Source organism: Urocampus carinirostris, chromosome 6, assembly GCF_059441175.1.
Source record: "Urocampus carinirostris isolate Australia breed hairy pipefish chromosome 6, RoL_Ucar_1.0, whole genome shotgun sequence".
Lineage (NCBI taxonomy): Eukaryota > Metazoa > Chordata > Actinopteri > Syngnathiformes > Syngnathidae > Urocampus > Urocampus carinirostris.
In genome coordinates, this window is record NC_142354.1 from 39,353,822 (window position 1) to 39,381,683 (window position 27,862).

General features: G+C 39.8%; 1 protein-coding gene across 1 annotated transcript; it reads left to right on the top strand.

Moving 5' to 3' along the window:
* LOC148364772 (immunoglobulin-like and fibronectin type III domain-containing protein 1) lies at window positions 1–27,862 on the top strand (the record flags this gene model as incomplete). The annotated part of the gene is given in 23 exon segments (XM_088339115.1): window positions 1–16; window positions 7,146–7,268; window positions 7,351–7,490; window positions 8,583–8,682; window positions 10,141–10,186; window positions 10,247–10,442; window positions 10,514–10,627; window positions 12,115–12,277; window positions 12,380–12,661; window positions 14,619–14,678; window positions 14,709–14,954; window positions 15,064–15,188; window positions 15,962–16,103; window positions 17,531–17,824; window positions 17,893–18,192; window positions 18,254–18,430; window positions 18,497–18,625; window positions 18,706–19,014; window positions 20,324–20,409; window positions 20,483–20,675; window positions 20,752–21,048; window positions 25,475–25,801; window positions 27,807–27,862. Coding segments are annotated over 23 exon segments (3,921 nt in total), but the record flags the coding sequence as incomplete, so codon positions are not given.

The following is a 27,862-nucleotide window of genomic DNA, read 5'->3' on the forward strand; positions in this document are numbered from 1 at the left end:
AAAAAGGAGTAGAGAGGCAAAAATGAGAAAAGAGAAACAGGGAGAATGAGAGAGGGGAAAAGAGAAAATGAGAAAGAGAGAACTAGAGATACTAAGAAAGAGAGAGAGAGAAAGACAAAAAAAAACAGAGACAGAGATAGATGGAGAGAAAGAGAAATGGTGAGAGGGAAAACGAGAAAGAAAGAACAAGAGAGGGAGAAAGAGAGAGGTAAAAGAGAGAGGAAAATGAAAAGACACGGTACGATGGAAAGACAAATAAAAGAAAGAGAAAAAGAGAGAGAGAAAGAGATGGATAAAGAGCAAAAGATAAAGAAAAAGAAAGAGTTTGAAATGGACAGAAAGAGAGAGAGAGAGAGTGTAGCAAAGGAAACTTACTCCTTAATGATCGGGAATAGGAAGACAATCTTGGGATGTGCGCACTATTCTTCTTGGGGTTCTCTTTTTAAGTGCATGTTAATGTGTTAATGTGTGATTTGAGAGGGAGCATTTGCCTCCGGTTTCTCTTTAAAGTTCACTTCGAAGCTGCGTCTTCACGCTGCCTAAGCCATTTCGCCCATTTGGCGCTGATGAATGGAGGAAACCTTTTTCTCCTGTCACTCTGCATTGTCCACAAAGGCGATAATATCTACATTAGCGTTAGCACCTGGCTGACAACTGAATAAGGCCAAACATTCTAGAGTGGAGTAATGCCTTGTTCACACTTGTAGGACTTGGACTGACAGGAAAAAAATGAACATACATCTAGCCTAGCAACCATCTAACGTTAAGCAAGTTCCACTTACCGTATTTTCCGCACTATAAGGCGCACCTAAAAGCCTTTATTTTTTTCAAAAGCTGACCATACGCCTTATAATACAGTGCGTCTTATTTATGGATCAACATTGATCAACAAGGTCTCGCAACTTACGCAACAGCCGCCGACTCGATTTCCCCCCGAACGTGGAGTAGTCCGCGGTGTATGCTGGGATTTATATACTGGCGTTTCATTGGCTAACCAATGTGTCAATCATCATTTGAATCGATCACTATTGGCTAAAGTTATTCGGAGCCTCGGATAGGCTAGAGGGCCGAAACAAACCCTGCAATTGGCCGAAAAAGATGTGTCAATCATCAGTTGAATCGATCACTATTGGCTGAAGTTATTCAGAGCCTCAGATTGGCTAGAGGGCCAAAACAAACAAAGGACCATGATTGCGTATCATTATTGAATGTGAGAACTTAGGTGAGCTATGCGGCTTTATATTTTCCTGGTATCTTGTTTTAGAACGATCTTGATGTTGCTGTGATGAGTTGAGTGAATTAAACTCAATTCCAAGTGTTTATTGTCATATGCACAGTAAAGTTGCGAGCGAAAAAGAAAATAGAAACTAAGGCATGGTTGGCATTTCTTGAATCCCAAGACTTTAACCTTCCGAATGATATTTGAAATGATGCATTTGAGTGACATCGTACGGACACCGCATCCGCACGTGTTCTCGACACGTATTTGCTTCTTTGCAAGCTTTGGGGATGTTAAGGGGGTAATCAGTTGGACTGAATCATCTGACTGTTTTGTCGACTTTCCCATTGTAGCGCCTTATAATCCGGTGCGCCTTATGTATGGAAGATATAGGTCCAAAAACTATTTTTTGGGGGTGCGCCCTATAACCCGGTGCGCCCTATAGTGCGGAAAATACGATTTGGAACCCTCAAACATATTTCTCATAGGGACATTGTGTATTATTTCGTATAAAGGTAAAAGCATAAATCATTATAATTTGTAGTTACTTCAATTAAAAAAGTAATTCTGTTACTAACCAGAGTACAGTGGAACCTCGTTAGTTCGCGGTTCCACTTTTGCAGGTTCAGAGCTTCGCGGGTCTAAAAAATATACCTTACCTGCGCAATAAAAGCAATTTATTGACATGACGCGATTGAGCACGAGCTTATGTCAACTGAGGACACGGTGTGGACACTCTTATTGTGAAGGGGAGGGGGAGGCCCTGACACAATGCTTGGTCATGGTGAGTTACCGCTTCGCTCAACCCCCCCTCCTTTAACTCCTCCCACCTCACCCCCTTCTTATGTGGCGCTCAGTTTATCATGGAAGAACTCGGCAACGCGACGTAAGTATATTCTCTTCTGTCACATTTCATCACAAGTTTGACTTTATTATACCAAAAGCGAGCGGTTATTTGTACTACCTAAACACGGCTAATTGTGTGTGGTTTCGTGTATTTGTTGTAAAAGGCGTTCGATGCCGCTAGCTAAAGTAAGTTGTTATTGTCAGAAGGTAGCTCTTTTACTTTCATTAAAATGAACACAGACCATTTTTTTGTTTCCCAAAACGCTTCACAAACACTCGTCAAATGTACCATTTTCACCGTTTTTATTTTCTTATGTAACCGGTAGTGTTAACAAGCGAAATAAACTGCGATGGCTGCATGTGGTTGAGAGCGGTTAATACAAACATACTGAATGGTTCGTAGTGGTTTCGCCACAGTCCTATTCCGTGTACATACAACATATTTTACAGTTTTTTTTTGTTATAACATGAATTTCACTCTCTCTCTCTCTCTCTCTCTCTCTACCCGTATTCTATATGGCGTACTGTATACAGGGGGGCATAGTGTATACCTGTATACGTTTTTTTAAGCATTTTTGAAGGGGCGCCATTACTTCGCGGATTTTCAGTTTTCACGGGTGGTCTTGGTCCCCATTAACCGCGATACCAGAGGGATTACTGTACTTACATCCAATAGTAGAGTGATAATCTGAAAGTAATCCAGTGATAAATTACAGTATATACTCGCATTGAAGCTAACCCCCTAAAACTGCTTTGAAATGGCTGCGCAATAAAAACAAATAGAATAAAATGTGTACACCGACTCTTTATAGCAGCGAAGGATTCATATTTCTTGGCTGACTCAGGCAATCTTGAGTGCTTGTGACCAATCAGATTTCCTTCTCCATTTCTAGGTACTGTCCAATATGTTTTCTTGTATTTCCAGGCATAGTGTATTCCAAAAAAATTACAAATAAAAATACCCAAATTTGGCTCTTTTTACCGTCCCTAGTGAGGATAAGCGGTGCAGATAATGGATGGACAGATATAACTTCTGTCATGGTTACCATGGCGCACACTTGGCCACGCCTGTGTGTGTCACGATTGCCGTGGTGCCCAATTGGCCCTGCCTGTGTGTGTCACGCTTGCCATGGTGCCCAATTGGCCCCGCCCGCGTTGTGCCAGTTGCGGCTCGTTTAGACATTGACTTTCTCTGTATATAAAGCTCAGCGCTCTCTTGCTTCAGGGTCAGCCCGTCGACGAACTTCTGCCCCACAAGACGTGGGTTCTGTCCTGTTTTCCTGCGTTATCTGCAGAGTGGTATTGTTCCCGTTTATTTTTGTCATGTTTAATTTCGGGTTCCAGTTTTGTTTTCCGTCTATTCTTGTCCTGTTGGTTAGTTTCTCCAGTTTTCTCCTGTTTATTTTTGTTGACCTGATTATCGATCTCGTCGGTCTCTGGCGTCCTGTCCTTCCACGCCAGACCGGCTTCCTAACGTGCATGACTCCCCATTTCCCATAAAATAAAGGGCTTGCGTGAGAACGTCACGCGATTGGGTCCTGTATCTGTTCTGGTTCTGACAACTTCAATTTCCTGATTGTTAGAAGGTAACAGTGTGGTAACACGATTGATTCCTTTATAAACTCTGGTGTTTGCACCGATACCTGGTATCGATGCCCCCCCTTCACTCTTGAAAACGTATACTTTTAAACCCAATAAAATGGTCAATTTCTCTGTATTGTGCAGGGTTGGGTAGGGTTACTTTAACTGGATTACTTCCAATGACTTTTGGATTACTCCAATACCAAATATGCTAATAAAAGACAAAAGAAACTAATTATGAATAATATTACTCAATTTTGTGCAGGCTTGGTGGGTAACGGAATACATGGAACGGCAAAAATGATGTCGAGAAGCTGTTTGGATTTATTTTCTTTTTGTTTCTGTCGGATTTTATGTTAGTTTCGCCGGAGATCAAAGAGATCAAAGCCAGGAGAGAAAGCTTACCATGTGTTGTGAGTCATAATTTTATTCATATTTTTTTTTTCTTTTATTAGCATATTTGGTATTGGAGTAATCCAAAAGTAATTGAAAGTAATCAACTTAAAGTAACCCTACCCAACCCTGGTATTGTGTAACACCCCTTCTAAAGAATTGTTTGGGTTGAAGAGCTTGGTACATTAATAACTGTTAAAAAACATTCAAAGTGGCTTTTGTGTCCTTATTTTTGGGGGGAAATGGTGGAAAACCCAAGGTCGAAGTCAATGTTTACGTTTGCGTGAATTTAGAAGCTTTGAGTCATAATGAAGTATGACATCTCACTTTTATAGCAACAGACGGTGTTTGCTTCGGCACCTTCTGCACAGAGCTTCTGTTGAGTCATCTTCATGTAACTCATAAAATAGCAAATGCCTCAAATCACTATCCCATTTGCATTTAACCTTAACGCCTCTCATTTGGTTTTTGTCAACTCCTTTTAAATGTCAGTTATTTTAACGTCAGTACAAAAATAATTTTATGTATTGGCTGATACATTTTATCGGCTTATACAGAGATGCGGCCAATGTATGCATTTTGTATGCTTGAGTAGAAAAGGTAAAAGCGGAACAAGTGGTGTTGAGGAGGACGCAAGTCACAACCGCCATTTAACACTATTTAACATGAATGAAATGACCATAAACTGACCTGCATAATAGAAAATGCAAATTATTTTTTGCAACTACTTTTCTTAACCAGCGCTGGTTGTGCTATTTTACTCATGTTAGTGCTGGGATTTTTACTTGCGTTGCTTTGTCCCGTTCCCCTTTCCCTATGTTGGTTTATTATTATATATCTGTGTAGGCTACCGTCTTTCTTTGTAAATACAATTATGTTTCAATGTGGGCACATGCGGCTTATAGTCAGGTGCGAGTTAGCATTTTTACTCTCAAAAAGCTAGGTTGTGGTTTATAGTCTAGTACGGCACATTGTCTGGAAATACAGTTTATAATTTGGTTAAAAGTAAGCTTTTAAATGTAACTCTGGAAACAAAGCTGTATACAAGGGTCCTAAATCATTCTCTCTTAAAGGCCACATAACTGTTCCCTTTTCTGTTTGTTATGAAACAAGTGTGACAATTGCTCATTTAGTAATTTTATTCATATTTAGTTTCTTTTGTCCTTTATTAACATATTTGGTGTTGGAGTAATCCAAAAGTAATTGAAAGTAATCAAGTTAAAGTAACCCTACCCAACCCTGATTATTTTATAACGCATATTGCACATGAGAAGCCTTTACAGCATGTCTTGTTTTAACGTTGTATTCTTCACAAAAGCAGTAAGTAAAAGGCGCCATCTTGTGTTATTTTATAACAACTGCAATCACTGTGTTCTTATAATGACTGAAAATGGGAGAAACTAATTTAAGAGTGTCAAACCCCCTTTTAGGTCAGGGGCTGGACTAGTAAATTAATGTCATAAAAGTGTGATTCAGAGGGGTAAGATTAAAATTATTTTCAAGAGTTTTATTCCCATCAATATTTTTTTTACCAAATGTACATTAAAAAAAACTGAAAATGAACTAATTTCCACTAAAGTTTATTTAACACATACAAATTGGAAAATTACAAAAATACACACATTCATTTCAGTGCAAATGATATAAATGATTGATGATTTAAAGGTATTTTTTTTTTAATTTATTTTTTGTTAGAAAGTTTTCCTGATTTTGGCAACTTTGCTGTTGGATGCACATATATCTCATCTCATCTCATTAGCTGTACCGCTTATCCTCATTAGGGTCGCGGGGGGGGGGCTGGAGCCCATCCCAGCCATCTCCGGGCAGTGGGCAGGGGACACCCTGAACTGGTTGCCAGCCAATCGCAGGGCACACAGGGACAGACAACCCATTCGCTCATTCACACCTAGGGACAATTTGGACCGGCCAATTTACCTGAAATGCATGTTTTTGGAACGTGGGAGGAAACCGGAGTGCCCGGAGGAAACCCACGCAAGCACGGGGAGAACATACAAACTCCGCACAGGAAGTCTGGAGCTGGATTTGAACCCACGACAGGTTCCCATGACATGAACTGTGCCGCACAAGCGCTAACGGCTGCGCCGCCGTGCTGCGGATGCACATATATAAATAATGTTATTTTACGCAATCTAGGTGATATTTTGTATAAGCAGATGTTGGTTAAGAGAGAAATTCACGCGCCACACGCAAGTGCAATCTTATTGCCTTTCGCAGTGAGTCAGTGACTTCAATTTTAAGAAAAATAAATAAATATAAGTGTTTCTTTAAATGTTCTCTGTTTGCAAATATAGCCACAGCGGATGGTTCGCACCTGACTTTGGCGACATCTCGAATACATATTTACAACTGCATGTCATTGTTTGACGTACATCGTCTATTCTTTCTCTTGTGCTTCTCTCAGCATTGTCCCGCAAGCTGGACTACATCCGTTCGTGGGCCTGATCTGGCCCGTATATTTAAAATCCATGTTTTAATTGACATTATGACAAGAATCAGCAGACATTATGTCACGGTTGCCATGGCGCCCAATTGGCCCCACCCGTGTGGCGCCAGCTGCGGCTCGTTGACCGATTGGCTTTCCTTCTATTTAAGTTCAGTGCTCTCACTCACCCTTTGTCAGTCCGTCAACGAACCTCTGCCCCGCAAGAAGTGGGTTTTGACTCTGTCCGGTTTCCTGCCTGTAATTCCTGTCTGATATTGTTTCCGTCTATTTTTTTCCTGTTTATTATTGTCTCCGTCCTGTTTAATTTCAATATCCTGTTTCGATATCAATCCTGTCTGTCCTGTCCTGTCCGGTGTCGACCCTATCTGTCCCGTATCTACTCGGGCAATTGGTATCGATCTCGTCGGTCTCTGGCTTCCTGTCTTTCCGCGCCAGACTGCTGCCTCACGTGCATGACTCCACATTCCCCGTAAAAGAAAAGGCTTGTGTGAGAAACGTCACACATTTGGGTCCCCCTCCTGTTCCGGTTCATGACATATTATCGTCAAAACCTAACTTTTCTTCTTTCCAGTTGTTTTAATTTATGATACAAAATATGTCATGTCATCATTTAGCAACATAGCAATGTTCTTTTTCTGTAAGTGGCCATAAAAAGGACCTCAAAAGTCCACGGCGTCACGATTACTCAGGTGGTCAAAGAAGTTCCAGCAGGAAAGTCAACACCTGACTTCAGGCGGAAGCCCTTAGCCATGACGGTCAATTCAGGTAGACATACAAATAAAAATGGACGGAATATGTTTGACCTCTTTCAATGTATGCCACATTTTGGGTCATTTTTCCATCGAAGGGAGAAGAGCTTTTTTCAAAGCAGTCGTCCTTGGTGAGCCGACTCCGACAGTCACGTGGGGGCGGAACACGGGAGACGTCAACGATGCAGAGAAGTACAAGATTCGATATAATGAAAGAAACCAAGAGCACATCCTTGAGGTGATACATGAAAGCACGGACTTCACAACCCGCACAACACACCGTAAAATCCAGACTATAGAGCGCACCTGATTATAAGCCGCATGCACCACATTTTGCGGACATTTTGTCCTTACACAAGCCGCACCTGTATATAAGCCGCATGCACCAACATTTAAACATGTAACACAGTCACAAGTTTATCCCAAACCTGACTTTAGGTGCCGCGATTGTAACTGCAAAAATAGTACACAATCCATCCACCACAATCGGCAACATGAACGGAAAATGATACCGGTACTTAGAATTTAATGCAAACCTTTAAAGTCCACGTCCCGTTGAAAGTAATCCAACGAAAAAAATGTATATTTCCAAAGTTAAGGGTGGGAAAAATACATATCCACTATTGTCCGCTGCAACAACAAAGAGATTTAACTCAGCTTTACCCCACTTACCGTCAGCCCGCGTTTGCTCCGCCCCTTCTTTTTGATTCGCTCGTAGAAAACATATCACAATAAGTCTCTAAAATAAATACATTACAAAAATATACAGTTGCAAATACATATTATACATGGTTACACATATTTACAAAGAAAGACGGTACACCGAGAGAGTTTTCAAAGCTTTAATAATATTAATATAACTTTCATCCCAAACCGTGCCTGTGAATGGTACCACCACGCTACTCCTAACACGCTCGCAACGCACAAAGCGTAGCTGTTAAAAAAAGCCGTACCGCAATTGCGAAAATCACGGTGAACCGTCCTCGTCTTTCTCCTCATAACTGTCGCCATCAAGGGCGTCTTCCTCATAATCGGAACGAACCTCTGTCCTCTGTCATACGGACAATTCGAACATAAACTAAGAGGATGCAGTCTACCTCGGCGCACAATTCCACCGGTCTAAATTTTACCTTTTGTACTCAAGTGCCGCTGGTGGTCGTTAGAAAAATTACATCACTGAATAAGCCGCAGGGCTGAACATTTGGGAAAAAAGTAGCGGCTTATAGTCCGGAATTTACGGTATGTCAAAATATGGCTTTGTAAAAACTGAGCAAAGGGTTGATTTCATCACTAAGTAATTATCTCTACTAATGATAGTATTTCAATGCAGATACCGGAAGCAGGACCAGAATTTGCTGACACCTACAAATGCTTTGCCACGAATGAATATGGAACAGCTGTTTCCTCTGCCACCCTCAACATTATCAAAGGTGAGACAGGGTTGGTTTAGTATTTTGAATAGCTTTGTGCATTGAATTACATCCCACGGGACCAGTTAGCACGTTGCTGATAACAAAGTCGTTGGATATAATTACTACCGATGTTCCCTGTAATTTTCCACGGGTCTGAGCGTTCACACAAAGTCAGTGAGCAACGCTTGAAACAACAGTGAGCAACAGCAATCCCAAGTGTGGCAACTAATCCATTATCAAACATATTCAAAACTTGACATCACGTTACATTTTGCTGAGTTTCCGGCAATGCAATATTATTTTTCTCTTTTGAATAAATTGACTCATGTACTATTGCAAAGGTTGTACAGCCTACAAACGTTGTTTGTTCTTACAATTCTTTCACAAGATATCCATTTCTTTTTATATCCTGATATATTTTAAATACTAACATTTTTGGGGGCTTATTTAGTTGGTTGTAAGATACAGAACTGTACTTAATCACATTTTTTAGTGGAAGTACAATGTTGGCATCAAGATTCACTTGATATAATTGTAAATTATTTGAATGCAACACAAACTTTTTTCCGTGTTTTTTTCTAGTTGTTTTTACATTTTTCTTTTTGTTCTCTATTTACTTTTTTTCTTACATTTCTTTCTTTTCTTTTTTCCTGGCTTTTTTTCTAGATGATTCCTTCTTTTTTTCTCTTCCTTTTGTTTCTTTTTCCTCAGCTTTTCACTACTTTTTCATTTTCGTATTTTTTATTTTTTTGTTCTATTCCCATCTTCCTTTAAGTCATGTTGTGCATAATTTTACATAATATTTGGTCATGTTGCGATTAAAGAAGCAAAAACAACCTGAAGAGCAGTTTAGGACCCAAAAGAGCCGATTCTTTTTAGTGAGCCGAGCCGAAGAAGCCGGTTCTCTACTAACTTTACTCAACTTCGTTCTACTTTGACTCGACTTCAAAATACCGCAATTAGGACACAACGTCCGGGGATCCCTTGTATTTTTACCTTCATGCACTGTAACTTTGACTCAAGTCGCTTCTTAATTAGTAATTCTGAGCCCTCATTTTTGTGCGCTGGCTAGATTTTCTTGTGCTCTGAGAATGTGGGAGCAGTGCACAATTGCGCACGAGCGCAGCTTTGAAGGAACACTGATTACTACTTACTTAATTTAAAAAGTATTTTACTTACCCCTAAGATTACTGACACCAAAAAGTAACATGCTACTCTGGAAGTACAGTAACTACCGTAAATTCCGGACTATAAGCCGCCACTTTTTTCCCAAATGTTCAGGAGAGAAAGCTTACCACGTGTTGTGAGTCATCATTTGATTCATATTTAGTTTCTTTTGTCTTTTATTAGCATATTTGGTATTGGAGTAATCCAAAAGTAATTGAAAGTAATCCAGTTAAAGTAACCCTACCCAACCCTGAATGGGTGCTTACTCTTTTACTTTGTAATGTTCACTTGTCAGAGGTTTTCTTTCAGCAAAGGAACAAGAGCCACAAGACTTCAGAGCAATGCTTAAGAAAACGTGAGTTTGAAAAAAACACGCCAAAAATGACCCAAGTCAAACAGTTTCTTTTTTTTTCAGTGTTGGCGTGACCAAGAAAAAACAACAGCCGGCAAATAAAGAGGGAGAACTGGACCCCAAACTCTTGGAAGTTCTCCTTTCTGCACCAAAAAAAGACTACGAAAAAATATGCCTGGACTTTGGAGTGACAGATTTTCGCTGGTTGCTGAAAAAGTTGAATCAGATGAAAAAGGAAAGGGCAGATGATCAGGCGAAGGTAGAGCATTGAAAAATGATGAGTCAGTCGATGTCTTTTGTCAACCGGTTCAAAAACATTCTTTCCTCAAGGTTGTCGAAAATCTCGGAAATGTGAAACAGATTGAGGTGAAAGCGAACGGAAGGGCGGAATTCAGCCTTGACATGAAATTACTGGATCCAAACAGCGTTATTCGTCTTTACAAGGTGACAAACTCATAATCAAAACTTCAATATGTGGCTTACGCGATTCTTCGGCAATTCTTCAGAAATCAAAAACCAAAATGCTGTAAACAGAAATTTAAAAGAATAAATAAACACATTTTATTTTCTCAAAAATTAAAAAAATGAAGCCGTTCCATTTGTATGTTTTGACCCTGCTGCATAACTAATGAGCGCCACCTTCTGTCAATGCTCGCTGCTGTTTAGTCAACGCTGGGTGTTAATGATATTCGCTATACTATCAATCCATAGAATATTTATAGTGCACACAGCCACAGATCACCGGGGTATGCATTATATGAACACGACAAAATAGGATCAAATACAGTGGAACCTCAGTTCTCGACCATAATCCGTTCCAGAACCCTGTTCGAAAACCGATTTGTTCGATGACCGAAATCATTTTTCCCATTAAAAATTATGTAAATCGTTTTAATCTGTTCCAACACCCTGAACGTTTACCTTGAATGTTTAACGTAATCATAAAGCTAACCCAGGCTAATCTTATGTCTGCGGTATCGTAATCTTCCGTACGAAAGATTATGCTAATATGAAAATGTAAAAATTGAAAAATCAGGTTGTTTGCAAGTCATTTAGTACCCGGGTCTCCACAACAAGTGGTGAGCGGTTCATTGGAAAGGGGGCTCCGTTCCAACACCCTGAAAGTTGGGCTCCGTTCCAACACCCACATAAGGCTAACCCAGGCTAATCGTACGTTCGCGTTATCGTAATCTTCCGTACGAAAGATTACGCGAGCATGAACGTGTAAAAATGAAAAAAAAAAGGATAAAGAAAAGAATTATGGATAGGATTTCTTACCTTCGTGGTGGTCAGCAGAAGGCGCAGGTGGACCACCGTTGCTTGCTTATAGCACTCACTCCCTTAGCCACATCACTCAATTTCACAGCCTCCTTATTCTTTAGTATCGTACTGATCGTAGATTAAGCCATGCTGTATTCCCTAGCAAGATCAGACACTCGCAATCCTCCTTCATATTTTGCTATTATTTATTTCTTAAATGCAATAATTGTACACACTACTTTTCTTTTTTTCACCTGTAGCAACTTTGCTGCTTGCACTGACTTTCTTCGGAGGCATAATAAGGGGCTAGGGGGGGGATAAAGGGCAACACGTGGTAAGCTTTCTCTCCTGGCTTTGATCTCTTTGATCTCCGGCAAAACTAACATAAAATGCGACAGAAACAAAATTAAAATAAATCCAAACAGCTTGCCAACATCATTTTTACCATTCCACGTGTTCCGTTACTCCCCAAGCCTGCACAAAATTTAGTAATTTTAATCATATTTAGTTTATTTTGTCTTTTATTAGCATATTTGGTATTGGAGTAATCCAAAAGTAATTGAAAGTAATCCAGTTAAAGTAACCCTACCCAACCCTAATTGTGTTGTATTGTGGTATATTGCTTAGCCCCATTTCATGTAATTCTCAACTTGACCTATTTGTTTGTCAAGAACGGCTCCAACATCCCATATGGGAACACTAAAAACTCGAAACATAGTCTGCAGAAACATGGGGACAAGTATTGTTTCTCCATCAAAGACCCTCAGCCAGAAGACACGGGTTTGTACCGGGTTGATGTTGGCGAGGCAACGGTTTTCACTACTGACTTCCAAGGTACGCGATTTTCATTGTACACATTTGTCCATGAGAAAAAGCTACCGTGGTAAATTTGTTATGAACCTCCACCCATGTGTTCTATGTTTCCCCTGCCTTTAGTTCCTGCAGTGGAGCTTGCAAACACTATCAATAATGGAAATAATGGAAAGGCCTTGGAAAACGAAGACACCCCATTTAAAAGTGGCTTGTCAACACCACTGAACGGAATAACATCGTCAACACAGGACATGTCACTTAATTGTGGAGAAAAATACAAGACGAACGACTCAGAAGGCAAACGGACGCAAAAGCTGAAAATCCGAAACCAAAACGAGGCCGATAATGGCAGTTATTGTACTATGGCTGACATTGTGTCTTGCAATACATCTCTCAAGGTGGAAGGTGGGCCATTTACTTTACAGAATTTAGTGTTGTCCTTCTCCTCTTTTGACATCAGGTTACCAGTCCCTTTTATGGTCTGTTAGGCTTTGCAGTCTATATTTGTGGTATCTTTTTGCTTTTCTTTATCCGTCAGCCATGTAAGCAAAAAGCCTGTGTGAAAAATGGATGTGTTTATTTTTCCCACTAAGGTTAGCTTAAGCGATTCAATTGTACGTAACCCCAGTATTTTGGAGTTTGCCTTCAGCTCTGTTCCTGTGGTTCGTGGCTGTTTTACATTTTATACGGTTGTAGTCAGGAACAAGTAACAGTTACACCTAATAATGTGAAATGAATAAGAACTTTATTCCGTAATTAAAAGATGCAGGGGTATGAAATCAGATATTGTACATCCCCCAAGTTATATGTTGAGATACTATCAGAACATATTTTGGTGAAGAGACTAATTTCAGAAACTAATTTCACATTTACAGATTCCAATGATGAAATCAGTTATGTATTCTAAACAGGGTTGGGTAGGGTTACTTTAACTTGATTACTTTCAATTACTTTTGGATTACTCCAATCCCAAATATGCTAATAAAAGACAAAATAAACTAAATATGAATAAAAGTCATACATTTTGTGCAGGCTTGGGGAGTAACGGAATACATGCACCGGCAAAAATGATGTTGGCAAGCTGTTTGGATTTATTTCCATTTTGTTTCTGTCGCATTTTATGTTAGTTTCGCCGGAGATCAAAGAGATCAAAGCCAGGAGAGAAAGCTTACCACGTGTTGTGGGTCATAATTGTATTCATATTTAGTTTCTTTCATCTTGTATTAGCATATTTGGTATTGGAGTTATCCAAAAGGAATTGAAAGTAATCAAGTTAAAGTAACCCTACCCAACCCTGATTCTAAATAGGATAAGCATAAAGGTGTCATGGACTAGCAAACTGACCCGTAATACATTCAATTAAATGATCTAACTGAAGGCAAATTTTATCGGGCATCATGTTCATCTGTTAATAAACAACAGGGTAGACTGCTGGAAGTGTGAATTTCCCTACGGGGATGAATAAAGTATCTATCTATCTATCTATCTATCAAATCAAATTTGTTATTTCCGAACTATCTTTGTATTGTTTAACAACACACATATAGCATTTCCTTTGGTGGGCATAATAAAACCTAATACCTAAATATATTCATAAATGAATAGGCATCAAATTTGGCAAAATGTGAATCTTTTCAAATTTTTAGCAGACATCACCAGGTTAATTAAAGTCAGGGACAGTATGTCTTTTCAAGTCAAGTCCAGTCTATTACACCATCCCCTCCACACAAGAAGAAATGGCCCTTCCATGATGGCCAGGCTGCAATGGCTGTACCAAGGGCATCTACAGATAATACACAGAATGCTAGCGCTACTAATGACAAAATAACCATGGATAATAAACAGCTAAAATTGGTAACTATCATGAAATATATTTTTAAATAAAAATTGCAATATGATAGTCCTAGGCTCAATTCCTTTCGTTTGAAATGTTCATGTTTTTGGTGCCTATGGATTTTCTCCCAGCACCCCAGCTTTTTGCCACGTCCTGAAAGCCTTAATGGGAGGTTAATTGGAGTGTCAAAATCGTCTCTGGTAATGAATGTATGTGTGCTCTGTGTTTGGCTGGCATCCAGTCCAGCATGTTCCTTGCCTACTGCCCAAAGTCAAGTTTATTGGGCCCCAGCAACCCCGCAAATGTTTCAGATGGTAAGGAACTGGAAATTGAATGAATAAATAAGTCTGTGTATCAGTCCGTGTAAAAAAAAAAAAAAACGTTTTTAATTTCTATAATATGTGAAGTTACAGATTTCAGATTAATTTTTTAACCTACCGCAAACAGGAGCCGAAATCCCTAAATTATATATTTGGTTTGAATTTCGAATTTGGAAAACTCAAACTTTTTTTTTTTATTTTTTTACAGCCGATCCGAAAGGCTGTGAAGGTCTCCAGCTTAAAAAAGATGAGAATCAAGGTGACCGGGGTAACTTGACTTTGAAGCAGAAACCACAAGTGAAGGCAGAAGAAAAAGAAGGAAATGATGGACAAAATGAGTTGAGTGGAAGGACAGGCAATGGAGTAGGTGATGATTCTGAAGGTAATAGATTTCATGATGGCTGTGGCTGGAAAACCGATGGTGGTGAGGGAAAAGGTGAGGTCAAAATCAACGTCTTTGGAGATAGCGAAGAGGAAAGCCAAAAGGTTCATGCTGACGGAAGACGATTACGAGCAGGGCCAGCAATGGCCGATGGAGCAAAAGGTCATTTTCTATACCATTGAAGCTAGTCTGTTGGTTTAACCCAGACTGTAGCTATCTTATCAAATTAATGTTTTGTTTTTGTTTGTTTTGTGTTACCTTGGTTTTACAGATCAAGATGTTCAACTTGTGAGTGGCTTGTCAGATATCACAGCTAATAGTGGTGGACGTGCAGAGCTACATTGCAAATTAATCACAGGGAATTCTGAGGGGAGATGGTACAAAAATGGGAAACTGGTGAGTAGTACCTCCAAACATCTCATCTCATCTCATTAGCTACACCGCTTATCCTCAGTAGGGGCGCGGGGGTGCTGGAGCCCATCCCAGCAATCATCAGGCAGTGGGCAGGGGACACCCTGAACTGGTTGCCAGCCAATCGCAGGGCACACAGGGACAGACAACTCGCTCGCTCATTCACACCTAGGGACAATTTGGACCGGCCAATTCACCTGAAATGCATGTTTTTGGAATGTGGGAGGAAACCGGAGTGCCTGGAGGAGACCCACGCAAGCCAGGGAGAACATACAAACTCCGCACAAGAAGTCCGGAGCTGGATTTGAACCCACGCAGGAGGTTCACATGACATGAACTGTGCCGCACATGCGCTAACCACTGCGCCGCCGTGCTGCCCACCTCCAAACATCATAACAAATTAAAAAAAAGCTTTCAACCAGGGATGCCTCAATCAAGTTGTTAGCTCTCTAAATTTTAGTCATATGTTTTGCAACTGATATCAAGTCCTGATCCGACACTTCTATACACTGCACCAAAAAAACCAAAAGTAAGTATAGGAACAATATTCCTTCCCAAAGGGAATTTTTATTTTGAAATTAAAAACATATATATATATAACTTACATGACTCTAGCCTGACTTCCTGTTTGAAACGTGCAATGTTTTTAGCTTAGTTGAAAACTAATAAGTAGCCACAAATTCTAATAATGTCATCCAGTTGAGACATTCCGACCTTTCACCCCAGCTTTTATTGATTGAACATTTCCATCCGACTAGCTCACCAATGAGGACGGGGTGAGAATTATTAAAGATGGAGCCTCTCACAAATTGATTATTGACTGCTGTGAAAAAGAGGATGCTGCTGTGTATTGCTTTGAGTCGAATGGACAGAAATCAGAAGCCACATTGACCATTCAAGGTTAGAATTTAAACTACCGTATTTTCCGCACTATAGGGCGCACCGGGTTATAGGGCGCACCCCCAAAAAATAGTTTTTGGTCCTATATCTTCCATAGATAAGGCGCACCGGATTATAAGGCGCTACAATGGGAACTACGACAAAACAGTCAGATGATTCAGTCAAACGTATTACCCCCTTAACATTCCCAAAGCTTGCAAAGAAGCAAATACGTGTCGTAGACACGTGCAGATGCGATGTCAGTATGATGTCACTTAAATGCATCATTTCAAATATCATTCGGAAGGTTAAAGTCTTGGGATTCAAGAAATGCCAACCATTCCTTAGTTTCTATTTTCTTTTTCGCTCGCAACTTTACTGTGCATATGACAATAAACACTTGGAATTGAGTTTAATTCACTCAACTCATCACAGCAACATCAAGATCGTTCTAAAACAAGATACCGGGAAAATATAAAGCCGCATAGCTCACCTAAGTTCTCACGTTCAATAATGATACGCAACCATGGTCTTCTTACAACTGTGAGTGTAGTAAATCCAGGAGAGTAAAATATTTACAAATACAGACTAATGAAACATGTTTCTTTATGGCGTAGTTTAGCAAGCTTGCTATTCAGTCATCTTTTTCGGCCAATTGCAGGGTTTGTTTTGGCCCTCTAGCCAATCCGAGGCTCCGAATAACTTCAGCCAATAGCGATCGATTTAACGAATGATTGACACATCTTTTTCGGCCAATTGCAGGGTTTGTTTTGGCCCTCTAGCCAATCTGAGGCTCCGAATAACTTCAGCCAATAGCGATCGATTTAACGGATGATTGACACATCTTTTTCGGCCAATTGCAGGGTTTATTTTGGCCCTCTAGCCAATCCGAGGCTCCGAATAACTTCAGCCAATAGCGATCGATTTAACGGATGATTGACACATCTTTTTCGGCCAATTGCAGGGTTTATTTTGGCCCTCTAGCCAATCCGAGGCTCCGAATAACTTCAGCCAATTGCGATCGATTCAACTGATGATTGACACATCTTTTTCGGCCAATTGCAGGGTTTGTTTCGGCCCTCTATCCAATCCGAGGCTCCGAATAACTTCAGCCAATAGCAATCGATTCAAATGATGATTGACACATTGGTTAGCCAATGAAACGCCAGTATATAAATCCCAGCATACACCGCGGACTACTCCACGTTCGGGGGGAAATCGAATCGAGTCCGCGGCTTTTGCATAAATCGCGAGACCTTGCGATTTAATACTGAGCCATATATAAGGCGCACTGTATTATAAGGCGCATGGTCAGCTTTTGAAAAAAATTAAGACTTTTAGGTGCGCCTTATAGTGCGGAAAATACGGTACACAAATCTGAAAACTTTATGTAAGCGTGTGAGGATCTTGGATGTTTGAACAAAATATATTTCCTGTTCACCCTTAAGATCCACCAAAGATTGACGCTCATACCCTTGAATGCTTTTCAAAGCCAGTGATTGTAAGAGCAGGCGAGACTGCTGAATGGAATATTCAACTCACGGTCGGGGAACCAACAAATATGCAGTGGACCAAAGACAACGAATGGCTTTTGCCTGGCCCCAATGTCAAGATTGAAAAATCAGCCTCTAGTAGCAAACTACGCCTCACACAATGCCAAAGGAAAGATAGTGGCAAAATCAAAATTAAAATAAAGAATGAATTTGGTACAACTGAAGCCATTTCCAGGCTTATCGTTATAGGTGAGTCGCAGGGATCCCTCGTTCTTTGATGTGAAGTGATTATAGAGCAACCTTGATTCCACCTGCAGATAAACCCACACCACCACAAGGACCCGTAGACATAATAGATAGCGCTGTGCGATCTATTGAGCTGAAATGGAAACCACCAAAGGATGATGGAGGATATCCAATCACAAGTTACATCATCGAACGGCAGCAGGTTGGACGTAACAAATGGTACAGTCTTGGGAACATTAGTGGCAACAGTACGGTTTACAAAGACTGCGATGTGGATCCTGGAAAGAGATACTGCTATCGAATCAGAGCCAAAAACTCAGAGGGTGTCAGTGACTACCTACAGACAGGAGACATACTAGCTGGAGTATTACGTAAGTATTTAAAACAGGCCTTGGCGGGTTCCTCGGAAAACTCGAAAAACTTTTGTTGTAGGCTATCCAAGAGCCCCTTTACCACCAAAAGCTGTCAGTGTCTGCAAGGATTGCATTAGTCTGACGTGGGTGGCTCCTTGTGACACCGGTGGCAGTCAATTGGTGGGCTATAATTTGGAAAAAAGGAAGAAAGGCACTAATTACTGGAGCCTTGTTAATCAAAGAGGACCAATTCAGGGTATGATTTTTTTTTCATGAGCTTCAACGGTTTGATAACAACAACAACAAAAAACCTGTCCCTTAGACTCCAGGTACAACGTCACAGATGTTTTTGAGGGCGCCGAATATGAATTTAGGGTGTCCGCAATCAACCTATGCGGCCCGGGAGATCCAAGCAATCCATGTGATGCCATCATTGCAAGAGACGCCATGAGTATGCATTAACCATTTCATTCTTGTTAATATAAACACTAGACTACTACTTTAAAACATATTTTATGCTCATTCCTCAAGAACCCCCTGGCAAAGTCACAGACCTCAGATTAACATCCAGTGACTACTCAACTTTGTCACTGGCTTGGACTAAACCCAAGGAAGTCCAAGGGTTACAAGATGAAGCCCAGGGCTACTATATAGAGATAAGATCCACGGCAAGCCCAGAATGGACGAGATGCAATGCTTCTCCAATTACTCCGACCGCCTACACCGTCCGTGGCTTGAAGGCAATGTCCGCCTACTGGGTGAGAGTAGTTGCCACCAATTATGGAGGCGATGGAGAACCTCGAGGCTTAGACAATCACATCATTGCCATGCCCCCTCCTGGTAAGAATACGTTTGATGGATGACATAGAGTCTTAATTGCTGCCTGTTTACTATAAATCTGACAACATTGCAAAAAGAATTGTACAGGATTCTTATCATTGTCATGTCCTGCATGGTTGTCATGGCGCCCAGCTGGCCCCGCCCCTTGACACCGGCTGAAACGCATTGAACTGATTGCTTGTGGATTACTTAAACGCTCCTTTTGGGACTGCCCGTTGCCAGACCATTGCTTAACCTCGTTGAATCCCTGTTCATGCCTGTTTGATCTGAGTAATGCCTAGTTTGTAATTTTGATTGCCTTTGAACCTGTTTTGTTTGTTTTTTTGGTCCGTTTGTGTGTTGGACAACGTTACTTGCTCAAATTAAAGTGACAGATCGTCTATGCATATGAGTTCCGACTTCCTGCTTCCCGGTTCGTTTCCTGACAATCATATATTTAGAGTATTATGAATTATTAACAGCTTTGTGTTGTTTACAAATCTACAGCCACGTTGAGATAGGTGGTTGACTGCAAAATCGTTGGTAGTATTTTGACATCCTGACACTTACAGAGGAAAGCCGAAATCCATTATGTTCACACTGCATAAAATTACACACCGATACAAACTACCCATTTTGAAATGAAAATGACTGTATTCGAAACAATTTTACTTCTACTTCTGCTTTCTGGTTGAATAACTGCAGTTATTAATCTCCTGCGTGGGTTCAAATCCAGCTCCAGACTTCCTGTGCGGAGTTTGTATGTTCTCCCCGTGCTTGCGTGGGTTTCCTCCGGGAACTTCGGTTTCTTCCCACACTCCAAAAAACATGCATTTCAGGTGAATTGGCCGGTCCAAATTGTCCCTAGGTGTGAATGAGCGAGTGAGTTGTCTGTCCCCGTGTGCCCTGCGATTGGCTGGCAACCAGTTCGGGGTGTCCCCTGCCCACTGCCTGATGATTGCTGGGATGGGCTCCACCACCCCCGCGACCCTACTGAGGATAAGCGGTGTAGCTAATGAGATGAGATGAGACAATTTCGTTATATCATTTTCTAACAATATGACGTTTGAACAATTTTTGTCGACATTTTTAACAGCAATTAAACACATACACTATTTCATTCTATCATATTCCAACAATATGAGGTTTGAACAATTTTTATCGACACTTTTAACAACAGTTAACCATCCAAAGAAACATAACTCAAGAGTGCTCAATCGTGACAATCACTCCAGTCTTAGGAAAAAAAATAAATCAGGATGTCTTTTTGATGCGGCGTAAGTATATCATTTCTATTGACATAAATTGTTTTTTTGTTTGTACCTCGCAGTACGTCCAAAGTTTAACGAACGCAACATAAAGAGCTTTGTCGTCGTGAGATCAGGAAACACCCTTCGCCTTAACATTCCCTTTGAGGTATTTCCAAATAATCATTAACAAAGTGAACTTGTAAGTTTATATGTATTTGGTAATTAAATCTGTTTGACAGGCGTCGCCCTTTCCTGATGTCTCCTGGCTGAAAGATGGTATTTTAGTCCCCAAGCATGTCACCGTCACAAATTCTGATAAAGCTTCTCAATTGTTGATCCCTACATCCGAGCGCTCCGACTCGGGACTTTACACAGTCATCGTCAAGAATTTTGCCGGCCAAGAAAGCTTCGATGTAGAAATTAGGGTAACAGGTCAATGTCAGCATTATTGACTAAGACATTTTTAAACAAAAATATGCAATTATTGACTACTTAACGGAAATTTTAGATGACCCAAAGCCTCCAGGTCCCGTGGAACTGTTGCAGAATGTCCCAGGAACTGTCACTTTGTCATGGACGCCCTCTCCAGATGAGACGAAAGATGACAGGCTGCACTATGTCATCTCCATGCGGGACTCCTTCAAGCATAATTGGAGAATAGTGGCGGAAAACATCTTCAACAACAAGTTTACTGTTGTGGACATTGTTCCTGGGCGTCAGTACAATTTCAGGGTGTTTGCCAAAAACGACATTGGGCTTTCTGTGCCATCTGTGTCACCTGCATTTGAAACCAAGAAGGAAAAAGGTATCCGCAGATGATCATGAAAAAAATACAATGTGCAGATATAAATAAATATTTTGGGTTCCAAGAGATTGTAACGATAGTTAGGATTTAGTGAGGGCATTGATAATTTTACAAAGTAATTTTACTGATATCAAATAGTTCACAATCTAGGGATACAAAAAATAGCTTATAGCTAAATTTAACACATATGTTTTAAATAACATTTTTTTTTTTTAAATAACAGTAGATAGCCTAATTTTTGTCTTTAAGTTATTTTACTTTGAAAAAAAACATAGAAATATTCAATATCATAGTTAACTTAATTCTAACCATAAAGAAGCAAAATATGTTATTTAAATCAAAGACACTTTTAGGTCATTTTACATCTGAAAGCACCATATTTTGGGATGACATGTCTGTATTGTCATCAGGGTTGGGTAGGGTTACTTTAACTTGATTACTTTCAGTTACTTTTGGATTACTCCAATACCAAATATGCTAATAAAAGACAAACGAAACTTAATATGAATAAAATTACTACATTTGGTGCAGGCTTGGGGAGTAACGGAATACATGGAACGGCAAAAATGATGTTGGCAAGCTGTTTGGATTTATTTTTATTTTGTTTCTGTCGCATTTTGTTAGTTTTGCCGGAGATCAAAGAGATCAAAGCCAGGAGAGAAAGCTTACCACGTGTTGTGAGTCATAATTTTATTCGTATTCAGTTTTTTGTCTTTTATTAGCATGTTTGGTATTGGAGTAATCCAAAAGTAATTGAAAGTAATCCAGTTAAAGTAACCCTACCCAACCCTGATTGTCATACATATGGTACTTTAAATCAGTGTTTTGTCAACTTTTATTGAGCCATGGTACTTTTCTCATTAAAAAATATTGAGGAACGCTTTCCATTGTAAACCTTTAAAAATTAGTCCCTGCATGTATTTTTATATTGTATTATATTCTCATGATTTGTTGTCACCGTGGCTCTACAGGTGTAACAGGCTTTTCATTTTGGTTGATAATTATGCTGCTCTGATGGCATGGGTCTAAAACCAGCTACCAGCCTTCCTGTACATAGTTTACATGTTTTCCCTGTGCTTGAGTGGGTTTCCTCCAGGCACTCTGGTTTCCCCCCACATTTCAAAAAAACATGCATGTCAGGTTAATTGATTGGTCTAAATTGTCCCTAGATAAGAATGAGCGATTGAGTTGTCTGGACCATGTGCCCTACGACTGGCTGGCAACCAGTTCAGCGTGTCCCCTGCTCACTGCCTGAAGATAGCTGGGATGGGCTCCAGCACCCCCGCGACCCTACTGAGGATAAACGGTGCGGATAATGGATGGATGGATGGAAAATCTGCCAGTAGAATACATTTTTTTTTTTACTTTTTTCTACGGTTTTCCTTTTTTTTTTGTAAAGTAACAAAATAATAATTAAAATCAGCAAAAAAAACAACCTACTTCATCAAACAAAATCAGTTATTTAATATACCATACTTTCTTGTACTACTACCTCATGGGCAGATAATTATTCCATAAACACGAATAATGTCTAAGGAACCATTCATAATCTTTTGCGCCAGAGCACTCATTTTTTCATCAAAAAAACCTTGAAACTTTAAAAAAATTAATTCCTGTCATAAGTTTCTTCCTGATGTTAGGACTGATAGGTTTACTTTACTTTATTTTTTTGGAGTGGATTTTAACACCTTTTTGAGAAAAATAACATACGTAATACTTAAAATGAGCAAGAATTCTATACCAGAGGAGCAAGATATTTATTGTTGCTATTTTCTAACTTTTTTTTGTTTATTAGATAAAATAGGGTAATAATTTTCAAAATTTGCCAAATTATGTGCAACTTTATTTGATATATTTTATCATTCTAGCAGCGTTATCTTAAAAAAGTTCCTATAGAAAACAAGGTATTGAATATATTTCCTACTACTACCTGAGCAGATAATTAGATTATAAAAATAACAAAAAAAATAGGACACTGCTGCCACCAACCGATGAGGATGAATGTTAAAGTTTTTCGGAGGTTTACTAAAAGAAAGCAAAGATACCAAACATAGGCATGTTTTTGTTTCAAGGATAAAACCGGAAAAATTCCTTCAGCACACAGATTGAAAAATGCTGCGTTAATATCTTTTACGTAATTATAAATGCTTTACCTATGATATTTCAAATAATTTATTATCATTTCAACCTCCAATGATTTTTTTTTTTAACTTAAAAAAGAACTCGAAGGTTGTGTGCGCGTTAAACATGACATTCTATTACATTATTTGTGCAATGATTAATTAGTCAAAAATATCAATGACCCTTATCCCAAAATATTTGATGCATTAGTCATTGAACCCGAGTTGCGGCGGTGAGAGGGCTGAATCGTCACCAATAGACCACCAGTGATCAGGGTTGGGTAGGGTTACTTTAACTGGATTACTTTCAATTACTTTTGGATGACTCCAATACCAAATATGCTAATAAAAGACAAAAGAAACTAAATATGAATAAAATTATGACTCACAACATGTGGTAAGCTTTCTCTCCCGGCTTTGATCTCTGGCAAAGCTAACATAAAATGTGACAGAAACAAAATGAAAATAAATCCAAACAGCTTGCCAACATCATTTTTGCCGTTCCATTACTCCCCAAGCCTGCACAAAATGCAGTAATTTCATTCACATTTAGTTTCTTTTGTCTTTTATTAGCATGTTTGGTATTGGAGTAATCCAAAAGTAATTGAAAGTAATCTAGTTAAAGTAACACTACCCAAACCTGCCAATGATATAGATGTCTATCTATCGATCTACCTTGGTCATATCCCTCAAGAGGGGTGACCGACAGCAAGAGACACACATACAATAACAAAGAAAATAAAAGGGAAATAAATAACAATAAAACAAAAAAAAAACACAATTTTTTTTGGACCATGGCCAACCCAATTGCCCAAACACCCAAACAAGTTAGGCACCTCGGCACCCAAGTTGGTCATAACGGATGAAAAAGCATTTGAGAGGGCTTCTCATTGTCACACTATTCATAGTACCAGAGACAAATGTCAGAAAATGGAGAAAAAAATATATAAATAAAAGAAAGTTATAATCAAACGCAAAAAAGCACAATGAGGGTAACAACTCTTTGGTGTATCTGATGATAAATCGGAGATTCAAAAAGGACATTATATAAATACATTGCAAATTTTATGTCGGTATTGTGTTCATAATTTACGTTGTTAGATAGATAGATAGATAGATAGATACTTTATTCATCCCCTAAGGGAAATTCACCTTTCCAGCAGCATCCCTGAGCTGAGAACAGTACAATAATAAAGCCAAAAGAATACAATATACAAATACCCAGTGTGACGTGCAAATGCCCACTGTAGCGTGTTATATAGAGTAACTAAATAGTGCTACACAGAATACATATTGCAGTAAGATTCGGTAATATCCAATGTAGGTGGTGTGGTTTAATGTGGGCCTTTACTCTGCCGGGTGGAGTTAAAGAGCCTCATGGCATGAGGAAGAAAAGATCTCTTCAGTCTGTCCGTAGTACAAGACAGTGACAGCAGTCTGTCGCTGAAACTGCTCTTCTGTCTGGAGATAATGCTGTGTAGTGGATGCGATGGATTGTCCATGATTGACCTCAGCTTTTTCAGTGCTCGTCTCTCAGCTACTGTTGTTAGGCTGTCCAGCTCTTTGCCCACAACAGAGCTCGCTTTCCTAGCCAGTTTATTGAGACGAGAGGCATCCTTCTTCTTGACGCTGCCTCCCCAACACGCTGCCGCATAGTAGAGGGCGCTTGCCACTACTGTCTCATAGAATATTTTCAGGAGCTTTTTGCAGATGTTGAAGGAGGCCAGCCTTCTGAGGAAGTAACGTCGGCTTTGCCCTTTCCTACATAGAGCTTCTGTGTTGGCAGTCCAGTCCAGTTTGTTGTCCAGCTGCACACCCAGGTATTTGTAGGTCTGGACAAATTCTACACATTCTCCCTTGATGGTTACAGGAACCGGGTGAGTTCTGGTTCTCCTGAAGTCCACCACCATCTCTCTGGTCTTGGTGGTGTTTAGGTGCAGGTGGTTTGCGTCGCTCCATCGGACAAAGTCCTGAATCAATTTCCTGTACTCCTCCTCCTGCCCGTTTCTGATACATCCCACGATCGCAGTGTCGTCGGCAAACTTTTGCACATAGCAGGACTCAGAGTTGTACTTAAAGTCCGATGTATATAGAGTGAATAGGAACGGAGAGAGAACGGTCCCCTTGTTGATAAATAACTTAAATTTTGACCGCACGTATTTAACATTTCTCAGTCATATTGCTTAGTTTGAGCTGAGAGAATGTGAAACTCAATGTTATCCTGACTTTTAATCAAAAATGATTGGCGCGCATGATACACAAATGCACAAACAAATGCAGTACATGTTTTATATTTTCTCTTACAGAAAAGTTTGAGGTGATCGTACCAAGGAGAAAACCTGTTGATCTATCATTAGCGCCATCATTCATAACCCCGCTGAGGCGCCATGCGCCGCCGGAAGGATATGAATGTCACATGAGCTGCGCCGTCAAAGGCGAGCCGACTCCCCGCGTTGTGTGGTACCGCAACGACTTGGACCTGAGTGCCGACAGCAACTTCTACATTACAAACGTATGTGGTGTGTGCTCCCTGCTCATCCTGAAGGTGGGCACCAAGGACAACGGCTTGTACAAAGTTACTGCGGAGAACTCTCTAGGATTGGACGAGTGCACCATGATGCTCCACGTCAGAGGTAGTGTTGGATTTATTTGTTAATAGATCAAAAGTTAAAGTGGTATGAATCAATGATAAAGCACGTAGAAGTCAAACAACAATTTATGTGAGACCAACACTGCCATTCAAAAGTTTGGGGTTGCCCAGAAATTTAATAACTTTTGGAAGGAAAATCACCGATCAAGAATACACCCCATACATAGTTAACGTGGTAAATGACCAGGGTTGGGTAGGGCTACCTTAACTGGATTACTTTCAATTACTTTTGGATTACTCCAATACCAAATATGCTAATAAAAGACAAAATAAACTAAATATGAATACAATTATGACTCACAACACGTGGTAAGCTTTCTTTCCTGGCTTTGATCTCTTGGATCTCCGGCAAAACGAACATAAAATGCGACAGAAACAAAATGAAAATAAATCCAAACAGCTTGCCAACATCATTTTTGCCGTTCCATGTATTCCGTTACTCCCCAAGCCTGCACACAATTTAGTCATTTTATTCATATTTAGTTTCTTTTGTCTTTTATTAGCTTATTTGGTATTGGAGTAATCCAAAAGTAATTGAAAGTAATCCAGTTAAAGTAACCCTACCCAACCCTGTAAATTACTATTTTAACTGCACATGTCTGTGTTTTATTGCAATGCCGACATACAGTAGGTGTATGGAGGCCCATTAACAGTAACCACCACGCCAGTGACCAATGTTCCCTCTAAGCTGCGCGCATGCGCAATCGCGCACTGCCTGCAAATTCTCAGTGCACAAGAAATCTAGCCAGCGCAATGTTCCCTCTAAGCTGCGTGTGTGCGCAATTGCGCACTACCCAGAGCTTTTCCGCGCACAAGAAAATCTAGCCAGCTCACAAAAATCAGGGCTCGAAATTGCTAACTAAGAAGCGAATTAAGTCAAAGTTACAGTGCATGAAGGTAAAAATACAAGGGTTCCCCTGACGTTGTGTTCTGAATGCGGTATGTTGAAGTCAAGGTCGAAGTAGAACGAAGTTGAGTAAAGTCAGTAGAGTTTTTCGAGAACCGGCTTCTTCGGCTCGGCTCACTAAAAGGAACCGGCTCTTTCGGGTCCTAAACGGCTCTTCAGGTTGTTTTTGCTTCTTTCATCCCTATATGACCAAATATTATGTAAAATTATGTACAAAATGACTGAAAGGAAGGGGGAATAGAACAAAAAAGAAAAAAATACCAAACTGAAAAAGTAGTGAAAACCTGAGAAAAAAAGAAACAAGAAGAGGAGAAAAATAGAAGGAAACATTCAGAAAAAAGCCAGAAAAAAAGGAAAGGAAGAAACAACGGAAAAAAGTGAATAGAGAACAAAAAGAAAAAAGTAACAGCGAGAAAAAAATAAACTCAATTAGATTTTTTTAAATGGAATTTAAAAAATAAAGAACAGGGAAAAAGAAGATAAAGTTTGTGTTGCATTCAAATAATTTCCAATTATACCAGGTCAATCGTGTTGCTAACATTGTACTTCCACTCAAAAATGTGATTAAATACAGTTGTGTATCGTGCAACCGACTAAAAAAGCCCCCCAAAATGTTAGTATTATCGACAAAAGATACTAGGAAAAAAAGAAATGGAAATCTTTGTAAATTGTTGTAAAAACAAATGACGTTTGTAGTCCGTACAACCTTTGCAATAATACATTACTCATTTCATTCAAAAGTGAAACATTTTTTTGCATTGCCGGAAACAAGTTTTGGACATGTTTGATAATGATTTAGTTGCCACACTTGGGATTGCTGTTGCTCACTGTTGTTTCAAGGGTTGCTCACAGACTTTGTGTGAACGTTCAGACCCGTGGAAAGTTAGAGGGAACATTGCAAGTGACCTAATAGTTTTTTTGCTAATTGCGTCAGAAGGCTAATGGATGATTAGAAAACCTTTTTAAAATAATGGTAGCACATCTGAAAAGTTTAGCTGGTTAGAAAAGCCATAACTGACCTTCCTTTGAGCAGGTCCAGTATCTTGAAAATTACATTTCTGGGGGTTGGTTTTACGTTCAGAATGGCCAAAAAACGCCAACTCTCTTCTGGAACTTGGCGGTCCATTCTGGTTCTAA